General features: G+C 47.0%; 8 protein-coding genes across 8 annotated transcripts; 6 read left to right on the forward strand and 2 right to left on the reverse strand.

Annotated features, from left to right (window-relative positions):
- Window positions 1–33: 33 nt before the first annotated feature.
- Window positions 34–4,696, forward strand: J056_001368 (putative cation-transporting ATPase; the record flags this gene model as incomplete). Its single annotated transcript, XM_009270996.1, has 4 exons — window positions 34–1,427; window positions 1,475–1,821; window positions 1,865–4,518; window positions 4,568–4,696. The coding sequence occupies 4 exons, from the start codon at window positions 34–36 to the stop codon at window positions 4,694–4,696; spliced, it is 4,524 nt and encodes a 1,507-aa protein (XP_009269271.1).
- A 63-nt stretch (window positions 4,697–4,759) lies between these two features.
- On the reverse strand, window positions 4,760–6,032 carry J056_001369 (Putative purine nucleoside phosphorylase; the record flags this gene model as incomplete). The annotated part of the gene is made up of 7 exons (XM_009270997.1): window positions 4,760–5,308; window positions 5,364–5,404; window positions 5,452–5,499; window positions 5,550–5,618; window positions 5,666–5,681; window positions 5,730–5,809; window positions 5,855–6,032. The coding sequence occupies 7 exons, from the start codon at window positions 6,030–6,032 to the stop codon at window positions 4,760–4,762; spliced, it is 981 nt and encodes a 326-aa protein (XP_009269272.1).
- Window positions 6,033–6,170: 138 nt separating this feature from the next.
- On the forward strand, window positions 6,171–7,507 carry J056_001370 (uncharacterized protein; the record flags this gene model as incomplete). The annotated part of the gene is made up of 3 exons (XM_009270998.1): window positions 6,171–6,297; window positions 6,343–6,443; window positions 6,539–7,507. The coding sequence occupies 3 exons, from the start codon at window positions 6,171–6,173 to the stop codon at window positions 7,505–7,507; spliced, it is 1,197 nt and encodes a 398-aa protein (XP_009269273.1).
- A 214-nt stretch (window positions 7,508–7,721) lies between these two features.
- J056_001371 (High-affinity nickel transport protein) lies at window positions 7,722–8,917 on the forward strand (the record flags this gene model as incomplete). The annotated part of the gene is made up of 5 exons (XM_009270999.1): window positions 7,722–7,892; window positions 7,943–7,955; window positions 8,001–8,081; window positions 8,135–8,319; window positions 8,369–8,917. 5 exons carry the CDS (start codon window positions 7,722–7,724, stop codon window positions 8,915–8,917), a joined length of 999 nt encoding a protein of 332 aa, XP_009269274.1.
- A 504-nt stretch (window positions 8,918–9,421) lies between these two features.
- J056_001372 (Maltose fermentation regulatory protein MAL13) lies at window positions 9,422–10,512 on the forward strand (the record flags this gene model as incomplete). Its single annotated transcript, XM_009271000.1, has 3 exons — window positions 9,422–9,480; window positions 9,535–9,614; window positions 9,800–10,512. The coding sequence occupies 3 exons, from the start codon at window positions 9,422–9,424 to the stop codon at window positions 10,510–10,512; spliced, it is 852 nt and encodes a 283-aa protein (XP_009269275.1).
- A 249-nt stretch (window positions 10,513–10,761) lies between these two features.
- On the reverse strand, window positions 10,762–11,439 carry J056_001373 (uncharacterized protein; the record flags this gene model as incomplete). Its single annotated transcript, XM_009271001.1, has 2 exons — window positions 10,762–11,321; window positions 11,370–11,439. 2 exons carry the CDS (start codon window positions 11,437–11,439, stop codon window positions 10,762–10,764), a joined length of 630 nt encoding a protein of 209 aa, XP_009269276.1.
- Window positions 11,440–11,462: 23 nt separating this feature from the next.
- On the forward strand, window positions 11,463–12,340 carry J056_001374 (uncharacterized protein; the record flags this gene model as incomplete). Its single annotated transcript, XM_009271002.1, has 4 exons — window positions 11,463–11,881; window positions 11,925–11,939; window positions 11,985–12,084; window positions 12,131–12,340. 4 exons carry the CDS (start codon window positions 11,463–11,465, stop codon window positions 12,338–12,340), a joined length of 744 nt encoding a protein of 247 aa, XP_009269277.1.
- Window positions 12,341–12,440: 100 nt separating this feature from the next.
- J056_001375 (Putative 8-amino-7-oxononanoate synthase) lies at window positions 12,441–13,775 on the forward strand (the record flags this gene model as incomplete). Its single annotated transcript, XM_009271003.1, has 1 exon — window positions 12,441–13,775. One exon carries the CDS (start codon window positions 12,441–12,443, stop codon window positions 13,773–13,775), a length of 1,335 nt encoding a protein of 444 aa, XP_009269278.1.
- Between the last annotated feature and the right edge of the window lie 43 nt (window positions 13,776–13,818).

Below are 13,818 nucleotides of genomic sequence, written 5' to 3' on the forward strand. Positions count from 1 at the left end.
CCTTGGTCGTTTCACTCTAACTTCCATCACTCCATGTCGTTTCGAGATGGCAACGACGACGTCAACGAAATTGATTTTTACGGTCCACTAGCCTCGCAGCAAAGAGATGATGACGATGAAGACGAGAATGTCCATCTCACTGATTACACAGAAGGTGCAGATGATAACGCGATAGAGACAGTTGGTCTGGATATCGCACACAGACGACGGGCATCGCAGATTGACAACTTGAACGATGAATACGGCGGGAGTATCTTCAGCGGTCCAGATAACGCTTCTATTCCGTCATCCGCCATATCGTTCCGACACGGCTTTGCCGGCTCTTCGCAAGCGCGCAGACCAAGTTTGGATCGCAGGCCAAGCGCTGATCGCAGAGGCAGCTCCGCTAGCGTCTTTTCTGAGGGCTCCGACTCAGGCTCTGGCAGACCTCTTTACAGGAGAGCAGACAGGTCCGCTTCTCGTACGCGAGCAAGACGTGACAGCAACAGCAGCGCCAATAGCCCTCTTCTAGAAACAGAACCTGAACGTCCGCCTCTAAGTACTAGTAAAAACTCGGGGGTGTTTAGTGGAATTGCATCGATTTTCGCAGGCCGGAATGATGATGACACCGGCCGGAGACGTCCGCCGGTGAGCAGGAATAGCAGTGCGGCACCGGGTGCAAGTGATGGAAGTGCAGTCAGCGATACTGACTGGGGTTATAGCTCGAATGAAGAGATTTCAGACGATAACGACACTTCTTCTGAAATGGCCTCCTCTGCAGCGGCTAGTTTAAATAACTCAGAGTCCTCTTCTGCAGCTTCTAGTAGACGGAGGCGCTCCAATGAATTTATGCCAACTGGAACTTTTGCAGCTGATCCTGTCTTTGGTGATACGAGAATACCGATGGAGCTGTCTCAAGAAGAGACCATAAACCCTGACGCAGAGTTTCTCACCAAGGCAAGTCAAAGTGGTGATCAATCTAGACAGAGGATATACATCCAAGAAGAGGATGTCACCCTACTCGTCACTGGCTTCCGAGCTTCTCCATTCGGTCATTTGCTTTGGTGTCTCGGTGTGCTGTTGACTCTAGGCACTCTCGCTCTTATCGGTAGATGGACACCAGCACTGTGGTTGCGATGGGCTGCAATTGAAGCACCCTTTACTAGCCACTCAGATAGAAAGGAGGCAACTTTTGTCGTTATTGAAACCCAGTTTGGTCATGTCAATCTTTACGACATTGAATCGATGCCGTTTCCCTTTCCAATGTCACATATCTTTCCTCATGACACAACAAAATCAGCGCCATCCACCAGTAAAGTCAAATCGGCAGACACGATTGAATCAGGAACAAGCAGTGACTCCTCCTCGGCTGGTTTTATACGTTTCTTTGACTACAGATACACCAAATTTATTTTAAACGATGAACAAGGTGTATTCAGGATGATCAGGTGCGTCTTAATGTTTTGATGGGATTTCCTTAACAAGAACACTCAAGAGACTGGCGTGATCCGCGCTGGATTTCCCAAGGTGCTGTCGCAGGCGGCTTATCAGAATCCAAACGTGAAGAGCGCCGTGCATTGTTTGGTTTGAATGAAATAGAAATCGAAGAAAGGTCTTGGGGTCAGCTGTTTGTAGATGAGGTACTTCACCCATTTTACGTCTTCCAGGTGGCTTCGATTGTGCTGTGGAGTATCGACGACTACTACTACTATGCATTTTGCATCGCCGTCATTAGTATATCTTCAATTTTCACCACCCTAATCGAGACAAAGAGGACAGTCAGACGGATGAAGGAGATGTCAAAGTACTCTTGTGCCGTCTGGCTGAAGTCCAATAACGAGTGTGAGTGCCTTATTATTACATTGACTTTCTAACGCTCGACTAGGGAAAGTGGTTGAATCTTCAACTCTCCAACCAGGCGACATATTCGACGCTGCAGACCCAAATCTGCACACCGTACCATGTGATGCAATCCTTCTCAACGGAGATGCTATTGTCAATGAATCGATGCTAACTGGTGAATCAGTACCTGTTGCAAAAGTACCAATTTCTGACTCAATCCTGCGGACGTATGCAAAGTCAGAGCCAAAAGGTACGACGGACATATCGCCAAGCCTTGCACGTCATTTTATGTATTCTGGCACAAAGATCGTCAGGGTGCGCGGTGAAGGTGTTCTTCCAAATGGACAGGAAGGTCCTGCGTTAGCGTTAGTTACGCGTACAGGATTCAACACCACCAAAGGTGCCCTTGTGCGCTCGATGCTCTTCCCGAAACCGATGGGATTCAAATTTTACAAAGACTCAATGAACTTCATCGGTGTACTTGCAGGTATTGCTTTTCTGGGATTCTTGGCATCGAGTGTCAACTTTATAAAGCTTGGTATAGCATGGCATACAATCATGGTTCGTGCACTCGACCTAATTACGGTTGTCGTCCCGCCTGCTCTACCAGCTACAATGTCGATTGGTACTTCGTTCGCTATCAGCAGATTGAGAAAGAAAGGTGTATTCTGTATCTCACCAACAAGAGTAAACGTCGGTGGTAAAATCAACGTTGTTTGTTTCGACAAGACTGGTACACTTACTGAGGATGGTCTGGACGTGCTCGGAATTAGATCCAAGGAGGATGCAACTAATCGTTTCTCCGAACTATACCAAGATGCGTCGGATATACCTCTCGAGAAGAATCACGCGTTGTTGTACGCTCTGGTTACCTGTCACAGCCTCAAGCTTGTCGACGACCAAGTGATTGGTGACCCACTCGATATCAAAATGTTTGAGAACACAAATTGGACACTCGAAGAAGGCAAAATTGGCTCACAGCAGCGATCAACTGGAATAACTGAAAATAATCACACAGATAAAAAAGGCAAGAGTAAATCATCACGCATTCCAAAACGACCATCCGCGCTGGTGCAAACAATAGTTCGACCACCGGGAGGCAAAACTGTTACGTCAAATTCGAGCAAATCGTTTTTAGAGTTGGGAGTTATACGGACATTCGACTTTGTCTCAAGTCTGCGGAGGATGAGCGTTATAGTGAAAAAACTTAAGTCACAGTCGATGGAGGTGTACGTTAAAGGAGCACCGGAATCAATGGCAGAAATTTGCGATAAGGACTCATTCCCAGAAGATTATGATGACTTGTTGTCTTACTATACCAAACATGGTTATAGAGTGATTGCATTGGCTGGAAAGTCTATACCTGGGTTGACTTGGATAAAAGCACAAAGAATGAAGCGTGAACAGGCTGAGAGTGGTTTGCAATTCTTGGGATTGATTATATTTGAAAACAAATTGAAGCCAGGTACGACACCTGCTATATCCACCCTCAGACAGGCACACCTGGCAATACGTATGGTGACGGGCGATAATCCAAGAACTGCAATAAGTGTAGCGCGTGAATGTGGTTTGATTGGTGTGGCTGGTCATGTATTTATTCCGACATTCGTCAGGGGCACAAGCGAAGATCCAGCTGCTCAGCTTGAATGGTCGAGTGCAGATGATGACAAGTTGAAACTCGATTCATATTCCCTGCGACCATTTCTCGATGAGGAAGACGATAACAGCGAACTGAATATAGAGTACCAAGATTATCATCTCGCAGTCACTGGAGATGTTTTTAGGTGGATGATGGAATTCTCCCCGCTGGAAACACTAGAAAGAATGCTGGTCAAGTCGCAAATCTTTTCGAGAATGTCACCAGACCAGAAATGCGAATTGGTTGAGAGATTACAGCAGTTAGGATATACAGTTGGGTTTTGTGGTGATGGTGCGAATGACTGTGGTGCTCTCAAGGCTGCAGATGTTGGTTTGTCTCTTTCGGAAGCAGAAGCATCGGTAGCTGCACCTTTCACATCAAATACCCCCGATATAAGCTGTCTCATTGAGGTGCTCAAAGAGGGTAGATCAGCACTAGTGACATCATTCAGTTGTTTCAAGTACATGGCTCTGTACTCGCTCATCCAATTCACATCAATAACTCTGCTATACTCATTCGCATCTAGCTTAGGTGACTTTCAATTCCTAGCTATAGATCTTGCAATTATTCTACCAATTGCCGTCACAATGGGTAGGACATTACCTTATCCATCCGTCCACCCGAAGCGGCCGACGGCTAATCTAGTTTCGAAGAAGGTACTGACGTCTATAATTGGTCAGACTGTTATTTGCTCAGCTATTCAATTCTTCGTCTTTTTTGATGTCAGACGTCAGCCTTGGTATGAGCCACCAGAAGTGAATGTAGACAAGCTAGAGACGAGGAACTATGAGAACAGTGCAATCTTTATAGTATCTTGCTTCCAGTATGTGCTGGTAGCTCTGGTGTTTAGTGTTGGTCCGCCTTTCCGCCAGCCGCTCTACACGAATCTTCTTTTCTTGTTGACGCTGGTTGTGTTATTTGGCTGCGCTGTCGTTATCCTTTTCTTACCTTCTGGCGCTGTTTTCGAGCTGCTCGAGCTGATGCCTTTCCCATGGTCGTATCACTTGAAGTTGTTGGGCATTGTGCTTGTGAATGTCTTGGTATCGTTGACATATGAGGTGCGTTTACAAACAAAAGCCAGCTTCCACGTGCTAACTAGGAACACAGAAATACGCAGAGAAGAAGGTAGCCAAATATGTAGGCAGTGTGCTGCGTTCTTGGAGGCATTGGAGAAGAGGAGATTACTCACAATCGCGCAAGGCATACAAACACGTCGAAGGTAATTGGCGGCGGTGAGTAGTATTGTAAGAAATGCATCTATAATATTTATATGGGATTAACGATGTCCGAATAAATGGTCTAAACTAATCCTTGAGAACGTGCTCTAGATTCGATCACTTCGCTAACAAGTCTGCGCATGTCCTGAGCCTTCTTTTGACCCTCCTCAAGAACCTCCATGTGGCTAACTACCTCAGACTTTTTGTATACAGGTGGAGGAGTGCCGTTAAGTTCTGCCTCGACGATTGCTTTTGCAGAAGGGTATGATTCTGGTATGACGACGAGGTTAGTAACGAGCGAGAGAACGAGAACCTTGACTCCAGCGTGGTGCGCAGCTATGACTTCAGGGATGGTTGACATTCCAACGACGTCCGCACCTGCTTGTCTCAGTAAGCGGCCCTCGGCTGGAGTTTCGTAGGTTGGACCGGTGACCCAGCAGTAGGTACCCTCAACCACGGCATCCTTGCTCAAACCAATCTTATGGGCTGCTCTGTGAGCCAACAGACGAAGATCGAAGTTGTGCGCGTCCGATTGAGGGAGGAAGCGTGGTGGTTGTGGTGGTTCAGGCGTAGTTTTCTTCAATGCTGGTGTCTGGATAGGCACGAGAGGGCCTTTGAGTGGGTTCTCTGACTGTATATTGTAAGCAGTGTTGTTGTTATAGACAGCAAGACTGTAAGACACTCACGGTTAATCCGGGGAAAGCGATGTGATCGTGCACAGAGACGACTGTTGGGAATTAGAAGCGTGTTCTGGTTCCCAAAAGACACACCTACTAGTTCCAGATGGGATTTGAGGGTTGAGTGATCCGGCAGCGTTTGTGACTTTGATGAGAGTGAGACGGAGTTTCAGCGACGGTGGAATAAAGACCAACTGATGATGCTATCAATGCCCAAGTGCGCCATTGTGCGGATAGGGAAGATAGTCTGAGAAGCTGTCCAGCCTGTAATTGGTGTGAGGATGAGAGTAAGTACGGTAGACTGTGCAGACCTTCATACATGTGAAACTTGAGCGTATTGTTAGCCTGAGTATACGTTCAATGGGCGAAACCCACTCTCCCCAGCATGCATACTACAGGCACTTTGATATCCTTTCCTAAGAAACCGAAGGCCAATTTAGATTTGTGGCCGCTGACTATAAAATGTTAGGCGTTGTAGACGGTGGAAACGCTCAACTCACCGCCGCTCTCCGCAAACCCAGGAATCTCAGCGTAATCAATCTCAAAACGTGAATCGAGGTCGTCAGCCAGAGTACCGAGGCCACTGCCGCAGACTATTCCAATAACAGGTGACGCTAATTGAGCTGGTACTCGCGATTTCAACGTTTGAACAGCCTGTTCGATTGCTTTGACCTCCATGTTCGTGTCCAACTGCTTATCTCCGTTGAGCGGCGTTCACAGCGAATGAAATAAATTTTGAATATCACGGTAAACACAGTCTATTTTTCACGCTGATATTGTTCTCTGTGTAGCACTTGTCCTTGCCTCTGCATTACCATGACAGGGCAGCAGCAGCACTCCCAGAAGCATTCCCAGCAAAACTCCCATCAGCCTTATCCCAAACCATCCGAGGGCACACACCGCTCACTCAAAAACGACAAGCCAGTCTGGGAGAGCTGGAAGTGTGAGTGAGTTGTTCAATGAGCGCGCACCGCTCACACAGCAACAGCAATACACCCACGCAATAGATTGATGATAGCTTCCTCTGTCTTTGTTTTCTCTGCTATCGGCTTATACGTATCAGAACAGCTTGAGGACAAGTACCCCGCAGTGAGAACAACTACACCAAATAAAAAGCATAATTGATTCAATCCCGTGCATAGTATGTATAATTAGATTTTATTTTCAATTTTCGCGGCCTCGAGATTAATTTGGCTATCCTCCCATCCGTCTTCCCAACTATGACTTCACCGTTGGTACCTTCTTACACGCCTAAAGATTACGGCAGCTTCTTCCTTTCCGGTGCCACGTGCTGCACACTTTCTCATGGTTTCTTCACCCCTTTTGACGTCATCAAGACTCGGATTCAAGTGGACAGTGCTTTTAGAGGAGCAAATCTACTCAGTGGAGCGAAGCAGATAGCATCCAAAGAGGGCCCCTCAACATTGCTCACTGGCTTTGGACCAACCGCGGTTGGATACTTCTTCCAGGGTGGTCTCAAGTTCGGTTTCTATGAATACTTCAAGCGTCTTTCTGTCCTCAGCGTTGGCTCCCATCAGGAGGCTGTTAGAAATAGAACAATGATTTATTTGACGTCAGCAGCAAGCGCAGAGCTCGTTGCTGACGTTGCTTTGGCTCCCTTGGAGGCAACGAGAATAAGACTGGTTTCGGATAAGAACTTTGGAGCTAAAGGAATGGTTGATGGATTCTTGAAACTCGCACGTGAAGGTGGATTCAAGGTTTTATACGCCGGTTTCGTACCGCTTATCTTCAAGCAAGTGCCATACGCTGTTGGGCAGTTCATGACAAATGAATTCGCTCACAACATGGTTAATAGAAGTTTGAGCTCAGAAACTAGAAAGCAAATCAGCAATAACAAGGGTGCTGAGTTGACCTTGACATTGGGTTGTGGATTGGCGGCTGGTGTAGCAGCTGCGGTATTGAGTCATCCCGGTGACACGCTGATGAGTAAAATAAGTGGTAGTTCAGATAAAAATCGTTCAGCGACTTCGCAACTCATCCAAATTGCTAAAAAGACGGGCTTCACTGGTTTATGGCAGGGTCTTGGAGCTAGGACTTGGATGACGGCTGGATTGGTTAGCAGTCAGTTTTTCATGTACAAGGCTATCAAAGATGCTATAGGTGCGCCGCCTGGAGTTGAAATCGATGCGTGATTAAAGTTGTACTTTGTTAAAATTTTCACCTTACTTGGATGGATGTTTGAGTGGGTTAGAAATGTAGGTGTCGAAATAATTTAATAAATGGTTTTTGAATATTCTTTTACGCTAATTTAAACTGCTCGGATTTTGTTCCCCGAGGTTCGTCATTTACGTCCGAGAAACAATCGCCTATCTCTTATCTTTGACAGCCTCAATGAGCTTGACGACAATGCAAATGCCCAAGTGCAAGACAACAATACTGACGAGGGCTGTTATTCTTATTGCCGCGCTCGCCCTACTCAATGGAGCACTATGGATAGTCACTGCGCTGTGCTTCTCGGATCGATTACTCTCTCTGGCGCTGCTAGCGTGGACGCTCGGACTGCGCCATGGTCTGGATGTGAGTAAGGAAGAAGACGCTGCTATAGTATCGCTCACCCACCCCACCAGAGCGATCACATCGGTGAGTCTGATGACCATATTCGATAAGACCCACTTAAAATCACAGCATCAATCGATAATTCTGTTAGAAAACTCACTGCTAGAAATGGCATTTATCCAGTGACAGTTGGATTTTTTTTCGCTGCCGGTGAGTGACCTAATCAGTTACCGCGGTGAGAATAATCTCATTAGATAGACCAGGTCATTCAACGGTAGTGCTTATTGTCACGATTGCTTTGGTAGCTGGTGCGCAGGTTTATGACAACTTAAACACGCTTGAGCAACTCGGTGGTGTTGTTGGAAGTGTCATATCGACCGCGTTCCTAATGCTGTTGGGTGTCACCAACAGCTTCACTCTGTGGCAAGCTATACAGTCGCGCAAAGAGGTATGTGGGGGTGATTACGTAGAGTGGTTACAATCTGACACTACCACAGATGCAGTTCACTGACACCACCCATGAAGATGGAAATTTACAACCTAAATCTCCGTCTTTCTTGTCTAGATTGTTTTCGCCTCTTTTAAACTGGGTGGATAGGCCAAGCAAGCTATATGTTATTGGCTGTCTCTTCAGTCTCGGGTTCGACACTACCTCCTCTATGGTCTTACTATCTGTGTCAGCGTTAGCTGCCGAAGAAGTGCAGAAACCCTACAGTATTCTTTTGTTCCCACTTTTGTTCGCCAGTGGAATGATACTCGTTGATTCACTCGACAACGTCATGATGTTGTACCTGTATACCCCACGTACCGATTGGAGGAGAGAGTCGCACTTCAAGTTGGAATTTGGTGAGGGCAAGAATAGTGCTACGGATAGAGATGAGACAGCATCTTTGATTGATAGTGGTAGTGAGGGCAGTCGTGAAACTCAAATACAAAACACCGAATATAGTGGATTAAATTGCCACGACAGGCAGCAGAAGATGTTGGATTTGAATAAATCTACTATATTAATCACGGCGTTGTCGGTATGCGTCGCACTAGGGTGAGACTTTGCCCATTTATGGAATAAACTAATGCAAAATAGGGTATCGTTGATACAAATGATGGGATTAGTCGTTGAAAACTGTGAAAGCTGCATCGATCATATTGAAAAAGGTGATTTGGTGGGGTATTGGTGGGGGTGGTGGTTGATGGTGGGTAGCTCAAATTAGCTTTATGACGCAGCTGACACGGGGAAAAGCTCTCCGAAAACAGCATATACGTTGGAATAGGGATAGTATCTACGTTTGGGGTAATAATTTTAGCTTTGTACAGTAAAACACTTTGAAAAAAGCCTCTGAGGGTATTTAGTGCTTTCTTCAAAAGTGACATATCAGTGTATTCACATTCCGATCCAATCCGCTCAGAGCGAACTAAATTATCAAAAAGAATTTTCGGTTTGCTTAAGTCATAGTCGCGCCTCGGAACTTCGAGACTTACATCAGCCATCACTCAAACAGAAATTGTTAGAAACGACGACGCAAAGCAGAGAAAGATATTTTATGATGACTATGTCGAATAGTTTTATCTTTACCCAGCGTCTCCCGCTACCACAGTCTTCAATATTCAAGTGAGTGTGATAGCCTTTCAAGCGGGCGACTGGGATGCTAACAACGAGCGCAAGCAGTGGACTTACAGCGCCATCGATAAACTCAAAGGATTACAATTTATGGGAACCTGATAACTTCTCAAAACATGCAGACGGTGCGTACCTTGGCTTTGACATTGTGGCTACAAATCTGACGTAAATGTGGAACTAGATGGCGGATGCGTAATTCCGACGACAAGTGAAATATTATACACTCATCCAATACAACCATGGAAATCATGCTTAATTAGCTCAAATTACTTATATAATCACTCAAACTACCTTAATTATTTCTGTCAAGGTTCTTCCCGCGGCGACGAGTTTGAAGAGGCTTTTGATAATATAGCGCTTGAGCAGCAGAGAGAGATTATGGAGAAGACACAGCAGCAACAGCAGGTCCAAATGCAACTTGAGCGGCAGCAGCTTGATCATAAGCGGCAGCAAATCAAGCAGAAGCAGCAGCAGCGGGAACTGCAGCAACGCGATCAAGTACAACAGCAACAAAAGGAACAACAACACCAGCAGCAAGAAGAAAAATCTGATAACGATCAGCTTGAACACCTCAAGAAAGCACGCGAAATACCACTCCACCTCAGAGTCAACGAAGAACAGGAGCAGGAGAATACAAGTTCGCAGAAGCAGACAGAAACACAAAAAAAGGCAAAGCCACAACCACAAACACACCCTCAAACACCACACATAGGCACATCTAGAATCCCACCACATAAACCCAATGAGCAAAAGAGACAACCAATAGCATGCTTCAACTGTCGTCAAAGGAGGCTGAAGTGTGATGGTGAGAATCCATGCTCACCTTGTGTGAGGAGGGGTGTAGCAGAATCGTGTGCATTTGCGCAGCAGGTCAGAAGACGCGGACCTGGGCGTAAGAAACTTGCACAATTAGCCAGTCTTGGAGATGTTAATGCTGCCAACGCATTAGGCATCAAGCCAGGCGAGTGGGTGAGAGATCCAGAGTTGTTTCCACCATCACCTAAGCGCAAGAGGAACGACTGAAGGGGGTGATCAAGAAAGAAGCATTCAGTAGACGTTTAATAGGCACTCAAGACACCTTCCACTCATCACACTCATCACACTCATCGCACAACTAATATCCCAAGTAATCAGTTTTCAGCATTGCATTGCATGACATATGTTATCATTATAAGCTATTTAAAAGAGAGAGAAGAAACGAAATACAAGATACAGATTTCTCTAATTGTACTATCTACCAAAGTAATTAAAGTAATTGATGCAAATTTTCACTTAATCTGTCTTTTCATCCATACTACGGTGTAATTGGCGTTCGTAGTCAACGTATGCATCACCAGCAAGAAAGAGGAGCACGCCAGTGAGACTAACTGCGCAAAGAAGGTTAGCAGCTGCAATGTCCCTGATAGCAGCGATGAGCTGAGGAGGGGTTGATGGCAGAAGAACGTCTGGGGTATCGAATGGACTGAGTGAGGGTGGGTGATTGGGGGGCGTGGACCAGTGATGGTGATATGGCGGGTGCATCGTTGTGTCCATCGAATGTGGTATGTTGGATAAAGGCGGCAGAGCGTGTAAATAATATACGGCCACGGCTGTAGAAAAGAGGAAGAGAGACGCAGCTTCAAAAACCCAGGCGGAATCACCACCGAAACCATTAAAGAGGCCAATCAAAAGACAGCTTATGCCGATACTCGCGACGAGCGCAACAACCGCCTTCATTGAGTCTGGCGTGGAGACTAAGTTACGATAGTACGAGAGAGCAGTGGAGAGAGAATCAGCTGTTGGGGTTTGCCATAGAGTACCATGATCTGCGATCCAGTGCGTAAACAGAGTGCCTGGCGTGGTGTGAGAAGGGCGCTGCACTGCAAATAAACTCAGCCCACCTAACAGAAAACTGGCTGAACAGAGTATTGAGCACAGCCGGAAGTTCTCGCAGTTTGTCGCCTTGATCATTGTGCGTATGTTGGGCGTCGACTATGAACGTTGATTTGGAAGAATTTAGAGGAGTTTGCGAGAATTTCTATGACAAAAATAAAATAAGTAATAGCACCGAAGCAAAGGATGTCGATGCCTTCTTCATTCACGCTTCTCCGGCCCAGCGAGTGGATTTGACTCGGGAGCAGAACAAAGTGCGAGCGGAGTTTCATCAGCGGGTGGAGAATGAGCGCAGGAGGGTATTTGAGGGATTGTGTGTGGATACTCAAGTTCGGCGACTGCCGTATAGCACCATCATCGACACGCTTAAACAGTTTATAGAGAGGCACTACAACGACAACAATAGAAACCCAGGCATAGAGATGTTTCTCGTCGCTCTATACACCCTGCTTAGACTGCAGCGATGCTATCCACGCAGATTAGCGTGGATTCTCGATAATAGCGCGTTTACGGAGAATGGGTGAGTGGGGTTGCTCAATATGGCACTGCTTACTCGACTCCAGGCACAAAGATTTCACGTAGGAGTGTATCTGTACTTCCACTCACCCACTCACACCACTAAGCATCGACGCATACAGCCTCGTTGTCGGCGTGCTCGGCTGTGAGGTGATAGACAGATACAAAAACACAGGCACTTATGTCCTTCCAGCGACGCTGACGAATGTGAGCATACAACGCACAATACCAGACTACCTACTAACAAAGACAGTCTGAATTGAGTGGCATAGCTAGGGTATTACCATTTAGTGTAAAACGCAGCACACGCATTCTCAAGTCGTTGCAAGGCGATGCAGAAGCAGGCAAGAAAGATAAGATGGCCGTGGGGGATGTGTACGAGTCGAGCAGTCCGCGTGATTATGCGCGTAAGGAGGGAATATTAAGTCAGCTGTACAACTATATATTGGATATTATCCTGTGAAACCTTTCTTGAATGACAATTTTCACTCTAATTTTCTGCGTCATTTCTGTTATCTAAAATTCTTCAACAAACAATCGCAAATAAAGTGAAGACAAACAAGATGAACGAGCTGGAGAGAAGGATAGAGAGGGTACTAGCGAGCCGGAAAGAGCGGGGGTTGTTACGCCGACTTGGTGGGGATGCGATAGCGACGGCGACGCCAACGACGGAGCTAATTGACTTCTCCACCAATGACTATCTATCGCTATCGCGCAACAAGCAGCTAATAAAGCGAGTGAAGGGGACACTGAGCGAGCCAACAGTGCAAGTGCTCGGCAGCAAAGGAAGCAGGTTGCTTGACGGGGACAGTGCGCTACACCGCCAAATCGAAGGTCGTCTATCCAATTTTTACAGGGCACCAGATGCGCTGCTCTTCAACAGCGGTTACGATGCTAACGTTTCGCTCTTCTCCACGCTACCCGACGCGCACGATGTCGTTATCTACGACGAACTCATTCACGCTTCCGTGCATGACGGAATGCGCTCAAGTCGAACACGACACTTGTGGCCCTGCCGCCACAGCGATGTTAAACATCTAGCTGAGTTGGTGGGGCGAGCGCGGCAAATGCCCGGAGCGACGAGCACGTTCGTTGCGCTCGAATCGGTCTACTCGATGGACGGCGATGTGTGTCCGTTGCAGGAGGTTGTGGAGGCTGTGGAGGCGGTACAAGCAGATGCAGACGACGCAGCAGAGCGCAACGTGCACATGATCGTCGACGAGGCACATGCGACGGGGTACATGGGGGGAGGGCGTGGGTTGGTATCGCAACTTGAGCTCGACAAACACATTTCTGTCAAACTCAACACCTTCGGTAAGGCTCTGTGCGCGGCGGGGGCGGTCGTGTGTTGCACTCCCAGCATACGACACTACCTCATCAACTACGCCCGTCCACTCATCTTCTCCACTTGCATGTCTATGTCTAACCTCCACACTATCGATGTCGTTCATCGGTTGTTGGCTCAAGGGGCATTTACAAAGGAAATGCACTCACTTGAAGGTAATTCACGCTATTTGAAGGGGAGGTTAGGTGGGATATGTGGTGTAACTCGTGTTTCCGTTGGATCTGGTGAATCTGGTGAATCTGGTGAATCTGGGGCAACAATTGCTCGTAATTCTCACAATTCTCCCGGCACCCCTGGAACCCTTGTTGACACACCCATTTCACCCATCCTCACGCCTCACTCTAGGGAACTGGCTGGCACGCTTCAGAAGCGGGGGTTTCTAGTGCGGCCAGTGACATTCCCCACGGTGCCTAGAGGCAGTGACCGTGTGCGGGTGTGTGTCCACGCACACAACACCAAAGAGGAGATCGACGGGCTAGTACGGGAGGTGGAGAGGTTTATGGGGAGCAGGAGTGGGAGTGGCAGCAGTGTTAGTAGTCGGAGTAAGCTGTAAGCTGTAAGAAGAATGCACTATAGATGATACATTTGCCACATTT

Source organism: Wallemia ichthyophaga (assembly GCF_000400465.1).
Source record: "Wallemia ichthyophaga EXF-994 unplaced genomic scaffold scaffold15, whole genome shotgun sequence".
NCBI lineage: Eukaryota > Fungi > Basidiomycota > Wallemiomycetes > Wallemiales > Wallemiaceae > Wallemia > Wallemia ichthyophaga.